Raw genomic sequence first — 22032 nt, 5'->3', positions numbered from 1 at the left:
CCTCACAAGGGCTGAGTGCACTCCGCTTGCCAACAGCGGTCGGCAGACCGGACGGTCGCCCACCCAAGTGCTAGCGAAGCCCGACAGCGCTTAACTTCGGTGACCTGACGGGAACCGGTGTTACCACTGCGACAAACTGAAGTTTATTTGCCCTGGATGATATTGTCTTCAATCAAATATTCCTATAAAATATGTTCCGTGGTGGCTACGCAAATAATATGTGTTAGCGCAAGTTCGAAAATGGAATGCATAATTAATTTGGCACACATGGTTATGCATCGTCAAGTATTGTGAATCTAGCCGTCATAACATAAGCAGGCGCTGCTTGCTCAGTCTAGTTATACAACTGAGCTAACTCAGTGAAAAAAACTGTTTAGCATTCTCAGTTTCAATAGGCGCAATTCCATTACAACCACGTTCGGTGAGTTTATTGAAGTCCGCTGGACCGGCCATGGGGGGGGGGGGGGGGGCGTACGGATCTCGCACACACCATTTGCCTCCAAGATCATCTGATCTCGCAGTATGTGACTTTTTTTTTTTTGCTGGCGTTTGCGGAAAACGTTGTCTGTCTGTCCAACAAGTTTTGAGTAAAATTTATTTCTGAAATCCAACTTAACTGTAACAAGCATAAGTGTAATTCTTAAAGCGACATATGAAAACTTCTGCTGACCGGGACTCGATCGTGGATTTCCCGCTTATCGTTAGAAGTGGCCTTACGACTTAGGCTACCCGAGACCAAAAATTCCGCATGTCACACATGTATCTACTTCTTTTCATAGATTATTAATTCATTTACCTACACTTGCACATCCCATGATTCCCGTGCAGGTAATAGAATCAGTTGCAACGAGAAGTCATGGAGTAGCGATATTTGATGACGAACTACAGTTTCAAATTTCTAAAGCCTGCACGGGAATCACGAGATGTGCGAGAGTGGGTAGATGAATTAATAATCTATGATAAGAAATAGATAGGTATGTGACATTGAAAGTTTGGGTCGGTGCAGGGAGCGTGCTCGGGTAGCGTAAGTTGTAGGGCGACCGTTTTCGATAAGCGGGAAATTCGTGTTAGAGTCCTGATTCGGCGCAAATTTTCGTATGTCGCTTTAAGTTGTACATGTGTACCCATTAATGTGAATTTCAGGAATAAATTTCAATATTTGAAACTGTATATAGACTTTTGAGTAGACTGCGACGCCGCTTAGCAAGAGGGATGAATACAGTAACTTCTGACATTCTCGCAGAAGCTGGAAGGGGAGTTTGACTATTATGTGGATGTTTGTTGTACTTCCGGCGGAGGACACATTGCACATTTATTAAAGACAAACCAAAGTGTGTACGTAAGAATTACACACGTGTAAATTAGGATGGTTCTTTTGAAAATAAAACAGAGCTTTGTAGTCTTAAGCGTAAGTTAAAAACTATCCCTAGTTCCTATCTAAGTTCATGGAGACGATATAGTCTTCTGAAATCGAAGGAATCTTTTGAAACACTCTTTATTATGGAAAGAATGCCATGTATACCACCCGCCTTTCAAAATTATAGTCAAATTTAGCAGTTCGTGTGTTTCAGAAAGTGAAGATAAAAAATCAGCTAAGCTATTGCCGGAAAACCACACTAAGGCTGGACAATGTACTAGACCAGCGATGAACTAAACTGGCAGGCGAACTCCGTGTGGGTCTCTTCTCGCGCCTGCTTGTCAGAAGTTTTTATTCTACAGAATACGCTGGACGAGCCTGTCATCATTGACCCAGTGTAGCCGTGAGTTAGCTGTTGAATGTTGTGAGTGCCACTTTTCACCACGATATTCCTTCATTTACATTCTGACTCACTTATAACTGTAAATGTCACTGTTAGCTCATAAATTACCGATGTAGGGAAACTATTGACATACTTACTTTGTAATGCCCATAGTCTGTATTTCTTTAACTCGTGGAGGAAGATGCGACTGTGCCTTACGCAGAGGCTGTTGTTGATTTTGGAATTGGCCAGCGAGAACACTGGCAAATGTTCGAATATGCTGCCCTTCAGCGTTCTGGATTGCACATTATCTTCGTTTGACTCTTCTCTTTCTTCATCTGCGACGGCCAAAAGCGTTTCTGGGCTCACTTCATCTGCGAACACAAATAATTATTTGTTACTCTGCTGTCGAATTTCTGTACAGTTTCGATCTGCTAATAACGACAAAAGTGCTAAGTACAAGTTGAATATGAGAGAAAATATGACATTAGAGAACTTATTTGGAGCAATCACAAAACAATCACAAAATAGGTCGTCAGCAGGTGGACTTGATGTTTTGGTTTGTGGGGCGCTCAACTGCGTGGTTATCAGCGCCCGTACAATTTCCCAATCTTTGCTCAGTCCAATTTCGCCACTTTCCTGGATGATGATGAAATGATGAGGACAACACAAACACCCAGTCATCTCGAGGCAGGTGAAAATCCCTGACCCCGCCGGGAATCGAACCCGGGACCCCGGGCTCGGGAGCGAGAACGCTACCGCGAGACCACGAGCGGCGGACCAGCAGGTGGACTGATGATATGGGACGCAACATAAAATAGTTGGAGGGCAGGGAAGCCTTGTAAGTGTGAAGGGAAGGTGAAAACTGACTTTTGTGCTCCTGTCAGAGATGTAATTTATTGACATAACAATTTAAACTTACAAATAATCAATAAATATTATTAAAGGGGTAAAGACAGGGAATCATGCAGGAACGACTGTAAAAAAATTGAAATTTGACACAGGCAGCATTATATGTTGGTGGATAGGCCTCCGTATCCTTTATGAAACCATACAGATTAATTGTAGAATTAAAGGCCATAACTATGAAATTAAAAACCATAACAGAATTAAACGATCGCTTTTTCGAAATCTATTAATTCCGACGAATAAGTTTCAAGTTTGGCTCTAAGGTGCCTACAACCTTCCTCTGTAATGGTACAAAAGCATGGCGTCCTGTGACGTCACGCTCGGGTTCGGGGACGCTTCAAACAGCAAGGTATCGACACATGGGAAAAAAAAGAGCTCAGAAATTCTCTCGAGGGGCAAGGTAGGTTAATGATGTCACAAAGGCACGAAATTTCACCAAAATGTGACACGATAGGAAGATCATCAGACCCCTCTTACCCACATTTCACCCCTTATTTTGACGTCTGTACGAGGAGGTCAGAAACGTGACTCGCAGCGTTGCAATCACGCGGTTCTCTTGTGGGTGGCTGAGGAAAGCATTCCAGACAAGCCGCTACTCAGAATCGACACGAAAGCTTTCATGTGCTGTGAATGAAACCACCAGTTCCCTTGGGACTTTGAATTGCACACAATTCGCGGTCGAAAACAACAGTTCGCACTGTAATGAGCAACAGGACGACGTGCTTGACAACCTTTGGCACTCTAACCTGCAACCCCACTGAACGTGATCCCATCTCTTTGGAGTGCAACGTGACTGCAGTTTTTGCTCTGATGTAGGGGATGAAACCACTATTTCAAAACCATTCGGCGAAATTTGAACGCGATCCGAAGCAGCAAAGGGTGCTTATGCTTTTTCAGCCTTCCTCTTTCAAGCCTTATTTGTTCATGAGACGCAGAAGATATTAGATGCAGGCTCCCAGGTAGATGCCATTTTCCTTGACTTCCGAAAGGCGTTCGATACAGTTCCGCACTGTCGCCTGATAAACCAAGTAAGAGCCTACGGAATATCAGACCAGCTGTGTGGCTGGATTGAAGAGTTTTTAGCAAACAGAACACAGCATGTTGTTCTCAATGGAGAGACGTCTACAGACGTTAAAGTAACCTCTGGCGTGCCACAGGGGAGTGTTATGGGACCATTGCTTTTCACAATATATATAAATGACCTAGTAGATAGTGTCGGAAGCTCCATGCGGCTTTTCGAGGATGATGCTGTAGTATACAGAGAAGTTGCAGCATTAGAAAATTGCAGCGAAATGCAGGAAGATCTGCAGTGGATAGGCACTTGGTGCAGGGAGTGGCAACTGACCCTTAACATAGACAAATGTAATGTATTGCGAATACATAGAAAGAAGGATCCTTTATTTTATGATTATATGATAGCGGAACAACACTGGTAGGAGTTACTTCTGTAAAATATCTAGGAGTATGGGTACGGAACGATTTGAAGTGGAATGATCATATAAAATTAATTATTGGTAAGGCGGGTGCCAGGTTGAGATTCATTGGGAGAGTCCTTAGAAAATGTAGTCCATCAACAAAGGAGGTGGCTTACAAAACACTCGTTTGACCTATACTTGAGTATTGCTCATCAGTGTGGGATCCGTACCAGGTCGGGTTGACAGATGAGATAGAGAAGGTCCAAAGAAGAGCGGCGCGTTTCGTCACAGGGTTATTTGGTAAGCGTGATAGCGGTACGGAGATGTTTAGCAAACTCAAGTGGCAGACTCTGCAAGAGAGGCGCTCTGCAGCGCGGTGTAGCTTGCTGTCCAGGTTTCGAGAGGGTGCGTTTCTGGATGAAGTATCGAATGTATTCCTTCCCCCTACTTATACTTCCAGAGGAGATCACGAATGTAAAATTTGAGATATTCTAGCGCTCACGGAGGCTTTCCGGCAGTCGTTCTTCCCGCGAACCATACGCGACTGGAACAGGAAAGGGAGGTAATGACAGTGGCACATCAAGTGCCCTCCGCCACACACCGTTGGGTGGCTTGCGGAGTATGAATGTAGAATGTAGATGTAGACAACAGAGGGATGTGACACTGACGTATAACAGCAAAGTATCCCTCTAAGACCACCCAGTTAGGAAACATCGTCGGTGCAACCCGCCCAACTTTACTGAGAAATTTACAAATGTAATTGAACAGACACAACCTGTGACGAGAGTCCAAGGCGCCAGCATGCAGGCTGCACTGTTGCGTGTTGAAAGGCTTGCCTGTCTGCAAACGCCTAGGACATCGTCACAGGTTGTGTTTTATTCACCAACTGTCAGGGCCTCCCCCCCCCCCTACCCCCCCCCCCCCCCCCCCGTAATTACGTCACAGGAGGTCGCACTGCTGGCCAACGATGTCTATAGAGAATGGATGAATGGTCCGGAGGTGTCAGCAATGTCGAAAATGGCCAAGAATGTCGTCCCGGTGCTCATCATACGTCGAACTGACGTTTTCGACCTCGAAATGTGTGGGAATCAGCGCCCCAGTGGCAGGGGAGGTTTCGATGATGTCCTTTACGCCATTCCATAATTCTATGCGTGTCGTTTCCGAGTGGCGGTATGTCTGAAATGTATTCCTCGGCCACCGACAAGAAAACTGCGTGATTTCAAAGCTGGGCGTCTCACACGTACACACTGCCGTCGGGCAGAGTTGAGGTGAAATATGGTGCTAATGTGACATTTATTTATTTTCTAGTTTCTTTTAGTCTATGTAAAAGATTAGACCGAATGTTGCACAGGAATTGGTATGAATAAAGCACATAATACTTTAATATAATTTCAAATGTGGCAGTAATAACTAAGCATTATGCTATATAAAAGGGGGGGGGGTGAAATCTACATAGAATAACTACATTAAAACAAAAAATAATAATAACTAAAAGGGTCTGTTTACTAGAACTGGGTCGTCTGGCGCGCAGATATCTGTTCATCCGGAATCCAGAGGCCACACGCTGTTGATCTATTACACTGTGTGGCATTGGTAGGTCACAAATTTTGTAATTTGAGGTCATTAACCTTCCTTACACCTCTAGTGATCTTCCGAGCTGTGGCATTTATTTCGCTCGAGTTGACACAGTGCTGTTTGAAGTGTCACCGGACCAGAGAGTGACGTCTAAGGACGCCACGCCTTTGCACCTTTACAGAGGAAGGCTGCAGGCACCTTTGAACTAAATTTCAAACTTAAGAGTCCTAATGGGAGACAATTGCGTGATTTTGGAACAGACTGATCCATTAATTGTATTGCGTAGTGTAGGAAAACGAATTATTTTGTAACAGTCCAGTTACATGTGTCTTCTTCTTTCCTTTCTTAATTCCCAGGTAAAGTATTAAATGTTCAAATGTGTGTGAATTCCTAAGGCGCCAAACTGCTGAGGTCATCGGTTCCTAGACTTACACACTACTTAAACTAACGTAGACTAACTTCCGCTAAGGACAACACACACACCCATGCCGGAGGGAGGACTCGAACCTCCGGCGGGAGGGGTCGCGCGATTCGTGACATGGCGCCTGTAACCGCTCGGCCACTCCGCTCGGCGGTGAAGTATTCATTTCAAATATGAGGATAAACTCCGTATTGTTGCTGGGTGATGGGAAAAGGGTGGCAAGTGGACAAAAATTCTTTTATTAATAGTCCGCAGCTCGTGGTCGTGCGGGAGCGTTCTTGCTTCCCGCGCCCGGGTTCGATTCCCGGCGGGGTCAGGCATTTTCTCTGCCTCGTGATGACTGGGTGTTGTGTGATGTCCTTAGGTTAGTTAGGTTTAATTAGTTCTAAGTTCTAGGGGACTGATGACCATAGATGTTAAGTCCCATAGTGCTCAGAGCCATTTTTTTAAATTAATATTTGAAGAAAAAGATGGTTTGAATCTTTGTGAAAAACAGCTTCTGATACGCACCCAGCTTCGTCTTCCGCAATATGCAGTACCCTGATGAGTTAGGTGAAAGCGGCAGACATGCGTAACGGTCAACTTAGATCAGCTTTTTAAAAGACGTCATATTCGCCATTGACTGTAGAAATGATTTAATTTTCGCTGTTGTAATTTCAACCTTAAGGCCATTATGAAGTGGTATAATGCAACATGCTGTGTTAAGGTCGTTAGCGTCGTTAAAAGGCTCAGATACGACGATGGCATGTGTACCCATCTGTCAGAGGATTTGCCGCGCGGTGTGGCCGTCCGGTTTTAGGCATCATGTCACGGATTGCGCGGCCCCTCCCGCCGGAGGTTCCAGTCCTCCCTCGGACATGGCTGTGTGTGTTGTCCTTAGCGTAAGTTAGTTTAAGTTACTTTACGCAGTGTGTAAGTCTAGGAACCGATGACCTCCGCAGTTTGGTCCCTTAGGAATTCACACACATTTGAACATTTGTCAGAGGATTGTTACAGATTGACAAGTGATGAAGTACAATCTTTTGCTGTATACCACTTGATAACGACCTCAAGGCCGAAAATGCAATAAAATTAAATATTTAGAGTCAATAGCGAATGTCCTGTCTTTTAAAAATCAACCAACAGGCGGGACTCACAATGCGAGATTACAATGGGAAAAGGTCAGTTGAAGTATGTGTTCGTCAGCCGCAGTTTTGTATTTGGGCCGACGTATTTACGGTTGCACCATGCTGCGGATACCGCAATTATTAACGTTGATACAAAACTGTTAGAGGTTATTACGAAGGCGCGCAGTGCATGTACTTTTCTTTAAACACTATATGTCATTTCATTTGTTCTAGTAGCTTGTCGTTTTCTTTACGAACCAAATGAAGTGAAAGTTAGATATCCAGTTAAGTGCAGTGTGTGCAGTTTTTGTATTAACTGCTCATGTAGCCGGCCGGAGTGGCCGTGCGGTTCTAAGCGCTACAGTCTGGAACTGCGTGACCGCTACGGTAGGGGACTGATGACCTCAGAAGTTAGGTCCCATAGTGCTCACAGCCATTTAACCATTCTGTTAATTCCCGTCGTGTGGCCATAATCACATGGGAAACCGATTCACACGAATCACATGAGAACAAATGACAGCTCCACCAATGCATTGCTCTTTTACACACTGATCAGCCAAAACATTATGACCACTGCCCACCGCGGCGTTGGATGCCGCCTTGTGGCGTTACGAGTACATGACGCGGCAACAAAAGTATGTCAGCAGAGCAGACACAGACACGGACGGAGGATCACCCTAGCAAAGATATGGGCTGCAGATGGGGAACTCCATTGAGATAAGCGTTTTTGACAAAGGGCAGAATGTTTTAAGCACAGGCTGTGAACGAGTATCTCGAAAACGGTGAAGCTGGTCGAATGTTCACTTGCTACTGTCGTGAGCATACGAGGATAGAGGTAGAAGGATGTGAAGATATAACTAGGCGCTAAACGGCTAGACGTCCACGACTCTTCACAGAACGTGGGGTTAGGAGGCTTTTCTCCTCTGTAATGATTGGTTCAAATGGCTCTGAGCACTATGGGACTCAACTGCTGTGGTCATCAGTCCCCTAGAACTTATAACTACTTAAACCTGCCTAACCTAAGGACATCACACACATCCATGACCGAGGCAGGATTCGAACCTGCGACCGTAGCAGCAGCGCGTCTCCGGACTGGAGCGCCTAGAACCGCACGGCCACAACGGCCGGCAATCCTCTGTAAAGTGCTAGTTGCTGATCTGTGGCTTCTCTGCTGACAGAGCACAATCCTGGTGCATGCACAAGTGTTTCGGATCACACCGTTCATTGTACATTGTTGAACGTTGAGCTCCACAGCAGACTAGCCCTACGTGTTCACATGTCTACCCAACGACGTTCTCAATTACGATTGCAGTTGACACGGGACCGTCGGGACTCGACCTTGGATCAATGGAAACGTGTCGGCTCTTCGGGTGAATCGCATTTTGGAACACTAGGTCAATAGTCGTCCCCACAAAGGCCGTCATCGAGGTGAAAGGCGCTCGAAATCTGCAGCGCACCACGAACGCAGGCTGGTGAGTGCAGTATTATGCTTCGGGAGACATTCCCTTGCGCTTGCATGGGTCCTGTGGCAGTAATCGAAGACACGCTGACAGCTGCGCACCACCTGCATCCCTTCATGCTTGATGTCTTCCCCGACAGCGATATCATCTTGCAGCAGTATAAATGTCCGTGTCTCGGAGCCAGAACCGTACTACAGTGGTTTGAGGAGCGTTATAGTGAACTCAAGTTGATGTCTCGGCGACCAAATCCGCCTGATGTAAACCTTATGGGTCGCTATCGGGCGCCATCACCGCGTACGCAAATCAGCGGCCAGTTATTTACGCGAATTACATGACCTGTGCGTAGACATCTAATACCATATACCTCCACAAATCTAACGACAAACTGTCGAATCACTGATAGGCAGTATCAGTGATGTATTTCGTTACTAAGACGGACAAAGAAGCTATTAAGCGGGTGGTCGTAATGTTTTGGCTCATCAGTATACCTTGTGTATGTGATACTACCATCATCTGTATAGGTGCGTATCGCTATTCCATGACTTTTGTCACCTCACTGTAAATCTGGACGAAATCGATGATGACGAGTAGGAGCGGTCACGGTCGCGGTGTCAGCCTTTTTTTAGGACCAACATGGTATGGCGCTAACAGAAGATGTTCGTAAGGGGGGAGACCGCCACATGAGCATATTACCGAAATCTCCTGACGAGGTTAGAGGAAGATGTCAAGACGAAGAGTTCCGGGAAGCTGCCCGAAGGGTGGTTTTTTTCTCCACGACAACACCCAAGCTCATTCTGGACTCAGTCAAACCAGTTGCTTCTTTGGGCTATCAAATCATGCCACACCCCGCATTCTCCTGTTATGTCACCCATCGACTTCTCTGTCTTCCCTTGAAAGAAACAGTTACATGGCACACATTTCTAGAATGATGACTAGGTGATTTTCGCCTTGGATCATCCAGAATAAAGACTTCTATACTGAGGGCGTCCTCCAAATTATCCATCGCTGGGGAAACTATGTCGTGTTGAACGGTAAATGCGTGGCGAAGAGCTTAACAGTGTCATTAAGTTCCAAGGCAGAGCCTGATTTCTTTTCAAGGTGATACTTAAAACTAACTCGCTCCGCCTGTTGAAGGCTTCCTATTGGCCGTTAGCGTGTACGACGGCGTGCTGGAAAGTTATGCCTCCGAATGTTTTATGTGAAAGCTCTGAAAGCGTTTTAAATAAAGAAAACTTTATTTACATTCTACATACTTATTCTTCATATCTACATATTTATTTCTCAACATAATCAGCCTGCCAAAGAACTCATTTCTCCCAAAGACTGACCAGATCATTGATTACCGTCACTGTAGAATGTCTGACTTATTTGACGGAGCTGCAACCTCACCTTTGTTGCACAGCTTCATCACTATCATAATGAAGTCCTCGAAGGTGTTCTTTATGTTTAGGAAACAGATGGAAGTCGAATGCGGACAGTATGGATGATTTTCGATGACAGTGAACCCAAAGCGTCCTGTTGTTACAAATGTCGCAGCGCTCATGTGTGATCTGGCATTGTCATAGCAAAGGGGTACGCCACGTGTGCCAGCCGCTGTGACCGAGCGGTTCTAGGTGTCCGGAACCGCGCTGCTGCTACGGTCGCAGGTTCGAATCCTGCCTCGACTGTGGATATGTTTGATGTCCCTAGGTTAGTTAGGTTTAAGTAGGGGACTGACGACCTCAGATGTTAAGTCCCATAGTGCTTTGAGCAATCTGAACCATCAGCTCCATGTGTGAACGAACTCTTCGAATTCGAGGTTCCAGTTTTCTTAGGGTCTCTCACGCACTGCCGTAGTTACGTTACATACCGCAGCCACGGAGGGTTGCAACTTCATAAGCAAAGCGGGACCGAGTAAGATGCATGACATGCACTACCTCAACCGATATTGAGAACACAATAAAGAATTCGGTGGGGTTGCTTTTCAGCACGTTCTCGTAAAACACAGACTGTGTCTTGTGATTTAAGTAGACAGGCAATAGCAGATATTTCCTAATAGCTTTCGCTATTTAACAGATTAACACAATTTTAAAAAAAATCCAATTTCAAATATAAGTTTCGCAGTTTGCTGTTGCCAGTTGTCGATTGTCTCGGATCTCCAGGATCTCAAGTTTACCGCTGAGAAAAAACACTTTCCATTTTGTTCATCATTCACCACTCTGACGCCAAACGTAAAAGATAAAAACGCTCATTACGATGTCATCAGTAAATTCTTCTTGAAAAAATTATTTTTGCACGGAATTCCCGAGTGCATAAATCTTGTTCTGGAGACAGGTGCAGGGAGAAAAAATCTCCAGTGTGGCGCGGACGTTACACAACCTTTTAGCAGATGCGCCACGGTGAGAACATTTCCAACCGAATCTGAGAGAGGGCATGTAAGTTTATCAGATGTAAGTTTATCGACGTTGAGCAAGGGAAGCACACACCTTCGCAGGCATGAGTTGCAAACAGCTGCCGAGGAAATGCGCGCCAAGGTCCATAGGTTAAATGAGCGATCGTAACGCAACGTCGGCTACCTTAAATTAAAGACAGGGTGGTATCGAGAGCCTCTATTGACACGTAAACAAAGGTTACACCGTCGGATCATGTTCTGTCTGATACGGGCAAAAACTCCAGGAGAATCCTGCTGCTACTACTATCCGGGCAACCAGGCAACAGGAGTTGCGTGAACGAGTCCAGAGGGGACATATCTAGGGATCGAGCAGGCCATGGTATAGGACCACCTCTGCCAATCCATGTTTCTGAGAGCCGTCGGTCCAGGAATCGACGCACACGACGACTGAAATGTGCCAGCGCCACGTCATGTTCGAACCACATGCTTTGTCTTCCAGCAGTTATGGCAATGCTCTGGCGAGAAAATTGTAATAGTGACTGCCATTTAATGGCCTAGGTAGCAGATACAGCCCAATTAAACAGTCACCAACAACACCGACCCACACTTGATGAGCGCTAGTAACTGTGGCATGTGGGTTGCCCTTACTCCAAACATGCGAATTGTGCATGTTGAAGACTCCATCACGCCCGAACGTTGCTTCATCGGTAAACAACACAGAGGATGGAAATGTAGGATGCATTTCACACTGTTCCAGGTACCACTGCGAAAACTGTGCTCTGGGGGGATAATCAACTGGTTCAAGGTTGTGGACACGCTGTAAGTGAAATGGGCGTAACAATTGCTCTCGAAGGACTGTTCTTACATTCGTCCGATTCGTCCCCATGTTACGTGCAATTGCAAGAATGCTGATTGAAAGATCCCGCTCCACATGCTGCAAGACAGCTTCTTCAAATTGCAGCGTTCTTACCGTGCGACGGCGTGCCTGTCCAGGTAATCTGCTAAATGACGCGGTCTCACGCGGACTTTGGTACACAGCAGCAAAGGTCGTACATGCGGGATACGGCGATTAGGATATTGTTGTTGATAAACCTGCTGTGCAGCTCGTCCGTTGTGGTGCGCTACGTAGTACGCACCAACCATATCAGTGTACTTACTCCAGATGTATCGCTCCATTAGTAAACAGAAACAATGTACTACTACACTGGTGGACAGCAGTTACCTACAACTGAAGAGCGTAATACGCCCTCCAACAACTTAAGAGCGTAATACGGCCTCCACCGGTTTAAATAATCCTCGTAGGAAAATATGACATTAGGGACAAATATTTGTTTTGATGTCCCCTACAATCTCCCAGAGTTTGTCGGTTTAAATACTTTTCACCTGTAGACACTACCTCCACTAGCATCTTAGCAGCAAGTTTTGCCAGTGGGAACCATCTCGATGCCGCACTAACTGTCTCGGTGGTCTGTGTGATGTATGGTTAGCTTCACCGTGGCCACCCAACAATTTAGCTTTACGACGGCCGCCCAGTAATTTTTGTCCGTTGGCTTTATAAGAACTTGTTCGTACGCAGACGATCTTTCCTGCAACAATACGGAGAACTATAAAATCTGTATATAATTTCTACATATTTAAATGGAAAGATGTGTATGATTCAGCTTAACTCTGGTATGGCTTAAGGGAGTACGTTCATGAAAAAAACACGCTATTTAAAATATGCACGAAATCCACAATTTTGAAGGTCTGGCAATGAAATTTCCACCATGCCTTACAGGAAATTTTAAAGTTGCGTTCCTTCGATTAAATATATATTGAACTTTTTTATGAAAGTTAAAAATTTTATTTTCAAAAAATAATATATATATAGCTTTTTCTCAGAAACTATTCGAGAGCTTACGAGAAAATTTTCTCTGTTTAATCTCTTTGCATACAGCAAGCTTCTCGCATGATGTTTTTTGAATATATCGTACAGTAGAATTTTAATAATTTTCTAATTATGTTCCTGTAAGTATATCATAAAATTCTCGCAAAATTCCAACACTTTGCCCCATATCTTAGCTTACACTCAGAATTTCAAAAATGACTTTTGAGAAAACATTTATTGGGTTTCTAGAAATAATTGTACGAAAGTTCCTAATTCTAGCCTTCATAGACTCTTTAGGAAATGAATTTTCAGTTCAACACTAAGAATTTTCTTAGGTCATCTCTTCAGAAGACCCCAGATTTGTACTCATTGCCCTTTTTCACTTCAAGGCTTCTGGTTTCTTGTTCTCTGTCATCTTTCCATTGCCTGATATTTAACTGCCTTTTCAGCTGCAGAGAGGCGCTGTAAGTCTCTTTTTCTCAAGATATCCTGATGAAATATCTTATCTTAAAACCCTTATCTCTAATACCTTTAGCCTTCCTACGTTCCCGTAATTAAATTCACGAACTGCATCGTAAGTTGCAATTCTGACAACTGTGGCAGATGAAAATGTCACAAAACAAGAATTTGATTTTTCATAAACAAAGCAACTGGTTTGTTATTGTTTCTAGGATAGGGAACAGAGTCACAGATAATCTATAAAACCAAAGACTGTGTACATCATACCCTTCTAGATGCATCCTGTGCAAATTTACTTGAAAGTAATCCACGGAATCGTTGTTCACCGAGCTAGTGTTAGTGTCGTCTCAAAAGGCGAGCGTGACAGTAAGGTCGTGTCACACGTTTAATTATTTTTCAGGCACTTCGGATGCGATTTCATCATTGAAACTGGTAACTCATTGTCCATGAGTTTACTTATAAATAAAAAATAAATTAAAAGTTGACATTTTCGGTCTATTTCATAAACGTCCCCCTTTAAGCTGTTTCATTCAAATTAGCTTCACAAATCATCTCACTACCTACAAGATTTTATTCGTTTATAAGGTTTCTGCTATTTCATTTTCGACAGACGTAGAAAGCTATATTCATTGTGAACATAAATCTCTGAATTTTGAAGCTCGTGAGCAAAATCCATAAACAGCAAGCCCAGATGAAACCACCGAGAAAATGCTTCAAATAGTATCGGCGAACGGGGCCCTCGGTGTATGAAACAGCTGACACGAAGGTATATCAGAAGAAAGAGCACGTACGTTTTATATAAATGAACTATGAGAAGGCTCTCTGTAAGATGTACTGCACTTCTGATTATTACTAGCGAAAAAGACATTCCTAAAATAAATGTCTTAGCAGCACTTGGATAATTGAAAAAATAGATACATTTGCAACAATTCTTTGCAATGGAAAACACTCTAACACTTCAGGGCAAGATCCAAATAACAGTGAGAGTAGTTGTGCGTAACTTGGTGACTATGCTCAGAATAAAATTTTAAAAAAGGCAAATTAGATTTAATTTGGTGAAAATGAGTATCGATATTTGGTGTGATGGGAAATGGATTCTTGTGAATGGTTACCTTGCAAAAATTAAAACAGTGATTGGTGAACGCTACACCAGTCATCTGTTTAAATGATCTGATACCTCCTGGAATTGTTATTTTTGGCTTATTCGATGTACTGTTGCACAGTTTTGGTGGTTTTTCGAACATCTGTACAAAAATTCAGCTATGGCACATTATGCCACACAAGTCCCTGCGTATGTTATAATTAACTTAAAAAAAAACTATTTCTCATTTTACTTCAAATTTTGTACAGAAAATAAAAAATACCATTGATACAAACACCATTCCTGTGCGAGGTCAACAACATTCCGCCTTTTTTACAACCAACTGGGAGTACTGAAACGTGAGACACGCATGAGGTACGAAATGTTTTAAGGCCGCGTCGCAGCTGATACCCACAGTTTTTTTAGTTTTATTTCGAAGAAGCAATAAAGAACATGTTTTGGAGTGCAGTTGGTAGGTTATACAGCACAGAATAAAATGAAACAAGCCAAAAAGATTCAAGAACAGCAAAAAGGGGTAATATAATCAGGCTTCTTTTTTTATACCAATTCTTTTAGGTAAACTGGTTTCTGTGCGACATAAGATCGTAAGAAGTTTTCCACTGCCCAACGTCGAAATAAATGATATCCTTTTATTATTCACTCTACAAGGACTTAACTTCAAACAGAGTTAGTTAGTTAAGCAGTCAGTTAGTTTTGTGTTCCACGAATCATTTTGCACGATAAATTGTATTGATGTGGAATTCACATCGCCAGTTAATTTGTACATACGGTTACATTCTGAACATTTCTAAGTTTTTTTTCTTTTTTTACAAATAAAAAACAGATATACAAATGTTAGTAAATACTAATCACCATCTTTCACACACTACAATAATAGAAATTCTTCTATGGAATAGTAGGCATTGTCAGGGAAAAACTGTCTCGATTTGTTTTCAAATTGTACTTTGCTGTCTGACGGATATTTTGTACCAATTTTTGTTGCAGAATTGTACACCCCTTTTACTGCTAAAGACAATCTTGATGTGGAGTAATGAATATCATTTTTCCTTTAGGTATTTGAATTAGGTATATCATTATCCCTTGTGAACTGCAGTGGATTACTTACAACAAATTTCATGAAGGAATAAATGTGCAGTGAAGCAATAGATAGAATCCCCATCTCATTAAACAGATGTCTATAAGGTGCTAATGGTTGAGCACCACATTCGATTCTTACAGAATGTGTTTGAATAATTAAGACTTTCTTTCTTAATGATGAGTTACGCCAGAACATTATCCCATATGACGTTATTGAATGAAAATATGCAAAATGTGTCAACTTACTGATTTGTCTCGCCCCAAGGTTTGCAACGATTCAAAGCGCGAATGTGGCTGAACTAAGTTGTTTTAAGAGTTCCAAAATGTGTTTTTTTTATTTAAATTCTCATCAGTATAGAGCCTTAAGAATTTTGAAGATTCCACGCTATTTATTATTTCATTGTGTTACACTTAGCATTGGTGTAGTACCTCTAGATGTGCAGAACTGTATACGTTGTATCTTTTTAAAACTGAGCATGAGAACACTCGCAGAAAACCTGTCAGTGATACTTTAAAGAGCTTTGTTTACCATGTCTTCTGTTTCTGTATGTATGCTTGGATTGATTACAGTACTAATGTCATCTGCAAAAAGGACTATTTCTGCTTGTTCTCTATTGAATGGAAGATAGTTTACATATCTGAGGAACAATAGTGGACTCAAGACTGGAGCCCTGGGGCACACAATACATGATTCCTCCTCAGTAATAATTATGTCCCCAGACTATATTGGTTGAATTACTAAGTACAACTTCCTGTATTCTTTCGGTTAAAAATGACATTATTGGTTGGCTATATTATACATGCCACGAAACTTCAATTTATCTAGGAGAATACAGTGAGTCACACAGCCGAATGCCTTAGATAGTTGCAAAAAATACTAGTTGACGCTGTGTTTTTTATTTATTCCTCGTAAAATATGGAGAGTGAACATGGCATTCTCAGTAGAGCAACCGTTCTGAATCCCAAACTGTGACATGTTGAGAATATTATTGATGTCAAGGTGAGATGCCATTCTAGAATACATCGTCTTCTCAAAAGTTTTGGAAGCAGTGAAACAGATCGATAGTTTTCACATCTCTTTTATCAACTTTCTTAAAGAGCGGTTTAACAATGGCATATTTCAATTTCTCTAGAAAAGTGCCTTGAGTTAGCGATGCACTGTATATTTCAGAAGACTGGGCTTGTTGTATGGGAACAAGTCTTTCGGTACTCCATTGGAAATACAGTCAAAGTCAGAGGAAATACTATTTTTGAGAGAATCTATAATTTTCTCAATTTCAGAAGGAGAAGTTGGTCGTATGATAGAATATTATAAGCACTACTTTTTCAACGTAAGGCTGTGATTTTTCTCTTGAACTGTTTGTCCCTATACTGTCTACTATATTTAAGAAATGATTACTAAACATTTTTGCTACCTGTGACCTTCCATTCAGTTCAATAGTGGTGTTACCTTTTTCTGTGGCTCCTTGTCCTGTCTCCAATTTCGCCACATTCCATATAGCCTTAATTATGTTGTCAGAATTACAGACTTTTTACATTATATGCATGTTCCTTGATTTTTTTAGTAACCTTTCTTAGCAATTTTGAGTAGTTAGTGTAGTACACAACCGCCACAGGACCTCTACTTGTTCTTGCCAGCAAATACATATTCATTTTTCTTTCATAAGATACTTCAATCCATCTAGAGACCAGTGGTTTTTACATTGCTGTTTAATGTCATTTCTGATTAGCTTATGTGGAAAGCTAATTTCAAATAACGATATGAACTTATCATGTAATAGATTTAATCTTATGTTAGCGTTTGGTTCACTATAAATTACATCACAGGTTATCTCTTGTAAACTATTCTAAAAAGCATTCGTCCTGGGGTCATTAACTGTTCTAACTGATTTCTACTAAGGAGTATCCATACTGTAAGGCACTATCTTATTTAACCTAAGTAACTGTGGATCATGATTAGACACATCATTTGTTTCTGAGTAAAAGTTATTTTGTTGCTTAGAGCTTCACCAAAGAAAATGTTATCAACGAATGTCCTGTTGTTTTTATCCACGTATGTTGGGAAGTTAACTACAGATGAAACTGTAGAATTCAAATACGGCTTCCACATCATTTGTCCTGTCACGATCGTTTAGAAAATCTGCACTGAAGTCACCACAGATTATTAACAGATAGCATAGTAATGAATCCAGATTTCTCATACATAGTTCAAAATTTCCCAGTGGAAATCTGTATACGGCTACAATTAAAAGTGATCTATTTTCCAGTATTAATTCTCAAGCACATACTTCTGTGTGCTGATCACTACAAAATCTACTTGTGTCAATGTTTTTGAACTTGTGTTCCGTGTAACAACTCATGCTTTCCCCATATTAGTTCCGCATGTATTAGCTGCTAGAGGGTAATCTTGTAATCTTTTATATGTAACTTATCTCACCCTGTGGTTATGTGGAGCTAAGACAGGCATAAGATGTCTATCTTTTCTGAGTTCTCTATATTATTCAAACAGACAAGAAACTTTTGTATCTTATAACTCAGTCCTCTAATATTTTGATGAAACAAGATAACTTTACTTTCCCGTGCATTATTAAGCATTTTGTGAAGTTCATCTGTTACTAAACAGGGTTAATGAATCCTGATTCGAAGCTAAAAAAGGAGCATCTCTGTTAGCAGTAACCACAGTGACATTGCTGAGTGTGATGGTGGTGCCCTGTATATTATATGGTAGAAACTCAGCAAATGTTAAGCATATTAAATATCCAATTAGAAAACTGTTTTTATCTCACTGTTTTTGCTGGTCAAAAACAGGAAGCAGAACCAAACAGCAAATAGTGATAATTTCGTTTAATGTTATGTTTCAGACTGAAGCTGTTAGTCGAAAGAGGTTTTTGAACTAATCAGAACTCTGTTCTTATCTACGAGATAACTGGTTTTAAGTCTCTGTCAAGTAATTTAAGTTTCTGCATAAACGCTAAATCATTTCAGCCAAATGCTGTGAAATTAATCCGGAAAGGCAATCAGCTTTGTATATTGGAGAGTGTGTACCAAATGCAACGATATTATTATCAGCTTAAATATAGTCACAGCAAAATTGGGAATAAACCAAAGCTGATATAGCGAAATTATAATAAAATACAAAAAGATGGTAACTTCAGTGGTTTACCTATAGTAGTGAGAACAATCTATACGCAGTACAAGAGGCAAATAACAAACGCAGGAGAATGGAGGTATTAGTAAGTCAGTGATAATACCAGAATGTGACGAGGACACAGGATGGCTTCATATCTTAGGAATAATTACAATTGAACCAGAATGAAAAATGCTCCTATCACAACACAAAAAAGGCAAGTATGTCCTGATCAGAGTTAGCGATGTAAATGAAGGGAACTAGCTTTTCCACTTACCTGGTAGCTTTAAAGACATTTAAATTGAAACAACTGGAGGTACGGGCACTTTTTTACTTGTCAATATTAGTATCCATGTCACGTAATATAATGCATCGTCTCAAGTGGAGTAACATGACACTTGATGTCATGTCGTATTTCATGACACATGTCATCATGTAATCCAAAATAGCATTTATCATGTCGTACAGTATGACACAACGTGTCATTAAAGTGTAAGATGCTTGAAGCCCCACTTTGGGATACTTCCTATTATAGATACTTCCCCACATTCGGATAATTCCTTTCCATGTCACCTGCTAGAAGCACAGAAATTTATGTCTATTTGTTCTTACACCCCCTTACCATACATTTAACAGGGGCGAGGTTCAGGGGAGAAATGATCCTCTCGGGGGGAAAACTCAACTCCTCCCTCGCCCAGAAAAGAAACAAAAAATTGGCGTCGTTCCAGGAACAAATCCAACCCCAGAAAACTCAGAAAAACAGAATATATATATATATATATATATATATATATATATATATAGTTTACTATGGCTGACGAATCTTCTGGATTTTGGGACAGGGTCAGGAACTTTAGCATATAAACTGCAAGATGGAGGTATGCCAACACCTTGCACATAAGAGGGTTCAAATGGTTCAAATGGCTCTGAGCATTATGGAACTTAACTTCTGAGGTTATCAGTCCCCTATAACTTAGAACTACTTAAACCTAACTAACCTAAGGACATCACACACATCCATGCCCGAGGCAGGATTCGAACCTGCGACCGTTGCGGTAGCGCGGTTCTAGACTGTAGCACCTAGAACCGCTCGGCCACTCCGACCGGCGCAGATAAGAGGGCTCACTGCGCTTGGGAAGTAGCGGTAACTGGTAAAAGAGAGCGAATATGTCAAGAAATTTTGTTTTAAATGTCTTTTAAGGTACCGGGTAAATCGAAAAGTTGGTTCCCTACTTTTACACCACTAACTCTGCCCAAAACATATTCGCCCTTTTGCGCTATGATGGAGCATTTTTCATACTGGTTCCCAGATTTTTCTCTACCATGACATCAGACCGCCATAGCTTGGCAACCGATACAGACTTCTGTTGACTCGGGCGACGAATGATCCAGCACAGGTTTTTTTATTGTCTTTCCAACTATGTTGCTTATTTCGTGGCAACGGATAAAGCTTCCTCAAAACAACAGGACGACCACTAATTACATGTATTTACCTTCTTAGAAAATTTGAACCGATCAGCACAAGTTTGAAACACAGATGTAGTGCCTGTAAAAAAATTAAAAAAAACGTGTTTTTTGTACGTAAATTCCGAATGAAGGTACATGTTTGAAAGCGAGTTTTCAATTTTATAAGAAGAATGCATTTTTTATGTACTTGATTCACTTTAAACTGTTTCCATTCGTTCAGTTCACGCAAGAACGAATTTCACGTCCTACATTTAGTTCAGTTTTGAACCATCGTACTTCGACAACGGATAAATATTATTGGATAAAAAGTTTTCAGTTTGCTTTATCCTTCGTGCAAAGTTTGAACCAAATCGCAAAAGTATATAAGTGGCGCGCTCAAAAACCTCCCATAAAAACAGGTTTCTGCATGTTTTTGAACATAAAATACGAACGGCGGACATGCAAATAATGCCATTAGCCGAACATTAATTTTAGCCCAATTAGAATCTTTTGATTTTTTATCTGGGAATTGTCAACAGCATCGATATACTTGGAGAAACACATGATTTTCACAGTAGAAATATATCTACTGTGACAACTTCACACGGCATACATGCTACATAAGCAGGAAAGTATACGCCACTGCTGACTTCAATACGTAGGAAAATGATACTTAATGCTGCAAAACACGCTTAACCAAGCAGAAAACATGTTTTCCTGTTTTACACGTTGTTTTCTGCTTTGTTAAGTCTGTATGACGGCGTTAAGTGTCATTTTCTTACGTTTACAAGTCAGCAGTGGCGTATACTTTCCTAATTAAATAGCATGCATGCCATGTGAAGTTGTCACAAATGGTACTTTTTTCCATTGTGAAGATGGTCCATGATCGAAGCCGGTAGAGAATAAACATATTGTAACACAGCACAGTGTGTATCATGCATTCCTCCAAGTAAAATCTTTTGCAAAAGGAATTAATTGATTCACACAATTTATCTCGATGCCAGCTCCGGTTCGTCGTTCGAACCTTGCTTAATATGTTGTAACATAGCTAAGTGAGACAGATGTTCGAATGGCTGTACATGTAGCCGCTGGTCAGGGTGAAGCCAAAAACTTTTCTAGGTCACATAGGAACCGAGCACCAAACCGAGCCCTCAAACGGCGATTGTACGTCTGGCCTGTTCAAACATATTTATTACAGCGCTTCCGTGCTTTAGCGATACGTGTAACTAAAACATATAGCAGCAGTAAGTACGAAAAATAGAATGGATAAAGGTGAGCCCAAACACACATGAAACAACAACTTTTACCAAGATCGGACATAGTGCTGAAGAAAATGACATTCGTTAGTACTATTCGCAGATGATAAACCTCCTGTAAAAAAAAAGAAAAGAAATATACGAAAGACGAAAACAGCTGCCGAAAAAAAACGTGCAAGAAAGAAAAGTGCCATATGAATAAAACAGAGACACACTAACACGCAATCAGTATGTGGTCCTGTAGTTCATACCAGAAATAAGATTTAACGTCAAAAAAGAAATATGAGTTACTGACACCATGTAGGAGTTAAGAAAATCGATGTAGGATTTAAGAACAGAGAATATATTCATTCTGATCTCGCTGCATCAACACTGCTAACACAGTAAGTTGCTTCATACGTGAAGCTGCGTGTGGAGAGGTAAATCGGATGAACTGCAAGAGTAAATCCTATGATGTCTGCCTGCTTCACGTCTCCTACAGATGTCCCAATGCCCCATTGGTTATCTTCTCCACTGGCGGCAGATTCTTCATTGACAAATAAATAGCGTAATACAGGATGGTAAGGAGAATCGCTACTGTTATCTTATATGATTTACTTCAATTCCTCTGATTTAAAAGAAGCGATGGAAGCTCATTTTTATTGGTGTAATAAAAAAACACATTCCTCATTTCAACACACTGCTGGTCGAAAGGCAATAAAG

At 41.5% G+C, this 22032-nt stretch overlaps 1 protein-coding gene across 2 annotated transcripts in view; it reads right to left on the bottom strand.

Moving 5' to 3' along the window:
• The window catches only part of LOC126094704 (nose resistant to fluoxetine protein 6-like), a 386182-nt gene that overhangs the window by 220582 nt on the left and 143568 nt on the right, over positions 1 to 22032 (bottom strand). For both annotated transcript variants that reach the window (XM_049909231.1, XM_049909232.1), the window contains exon 3: positions 1898 to 2113. In XM_049909231.1, the coding sequence (XP_049765188.1) occupies positions 1898 to 2113 (216 nt within the window). The remainder of the gene's footprint in view (positions 1 to 1897; positions 2114 to 22032) is intronic.

This window comes from Schistocerca cancellata, chromosome 8 (assembly GCF_023864275.1).
Source record: "Schistocerca cancellata isolate TAMUIC-IGC-003103 chromosome 8, iqSchCanc2.1, whole genome shotgun sequence".
NCBI classification, from domain to species: Eukaryota; Metazoa; Arthropoda; class Insecta; order Orthoptera; family Acrididae; genus Schistocerca; species Schistocerca cancellata.
The sequence above is the reverse complement of the archived record's forward strand: the minus strand, read 5'-3'. Positions and strand labels throughout refer to the sequence as shown.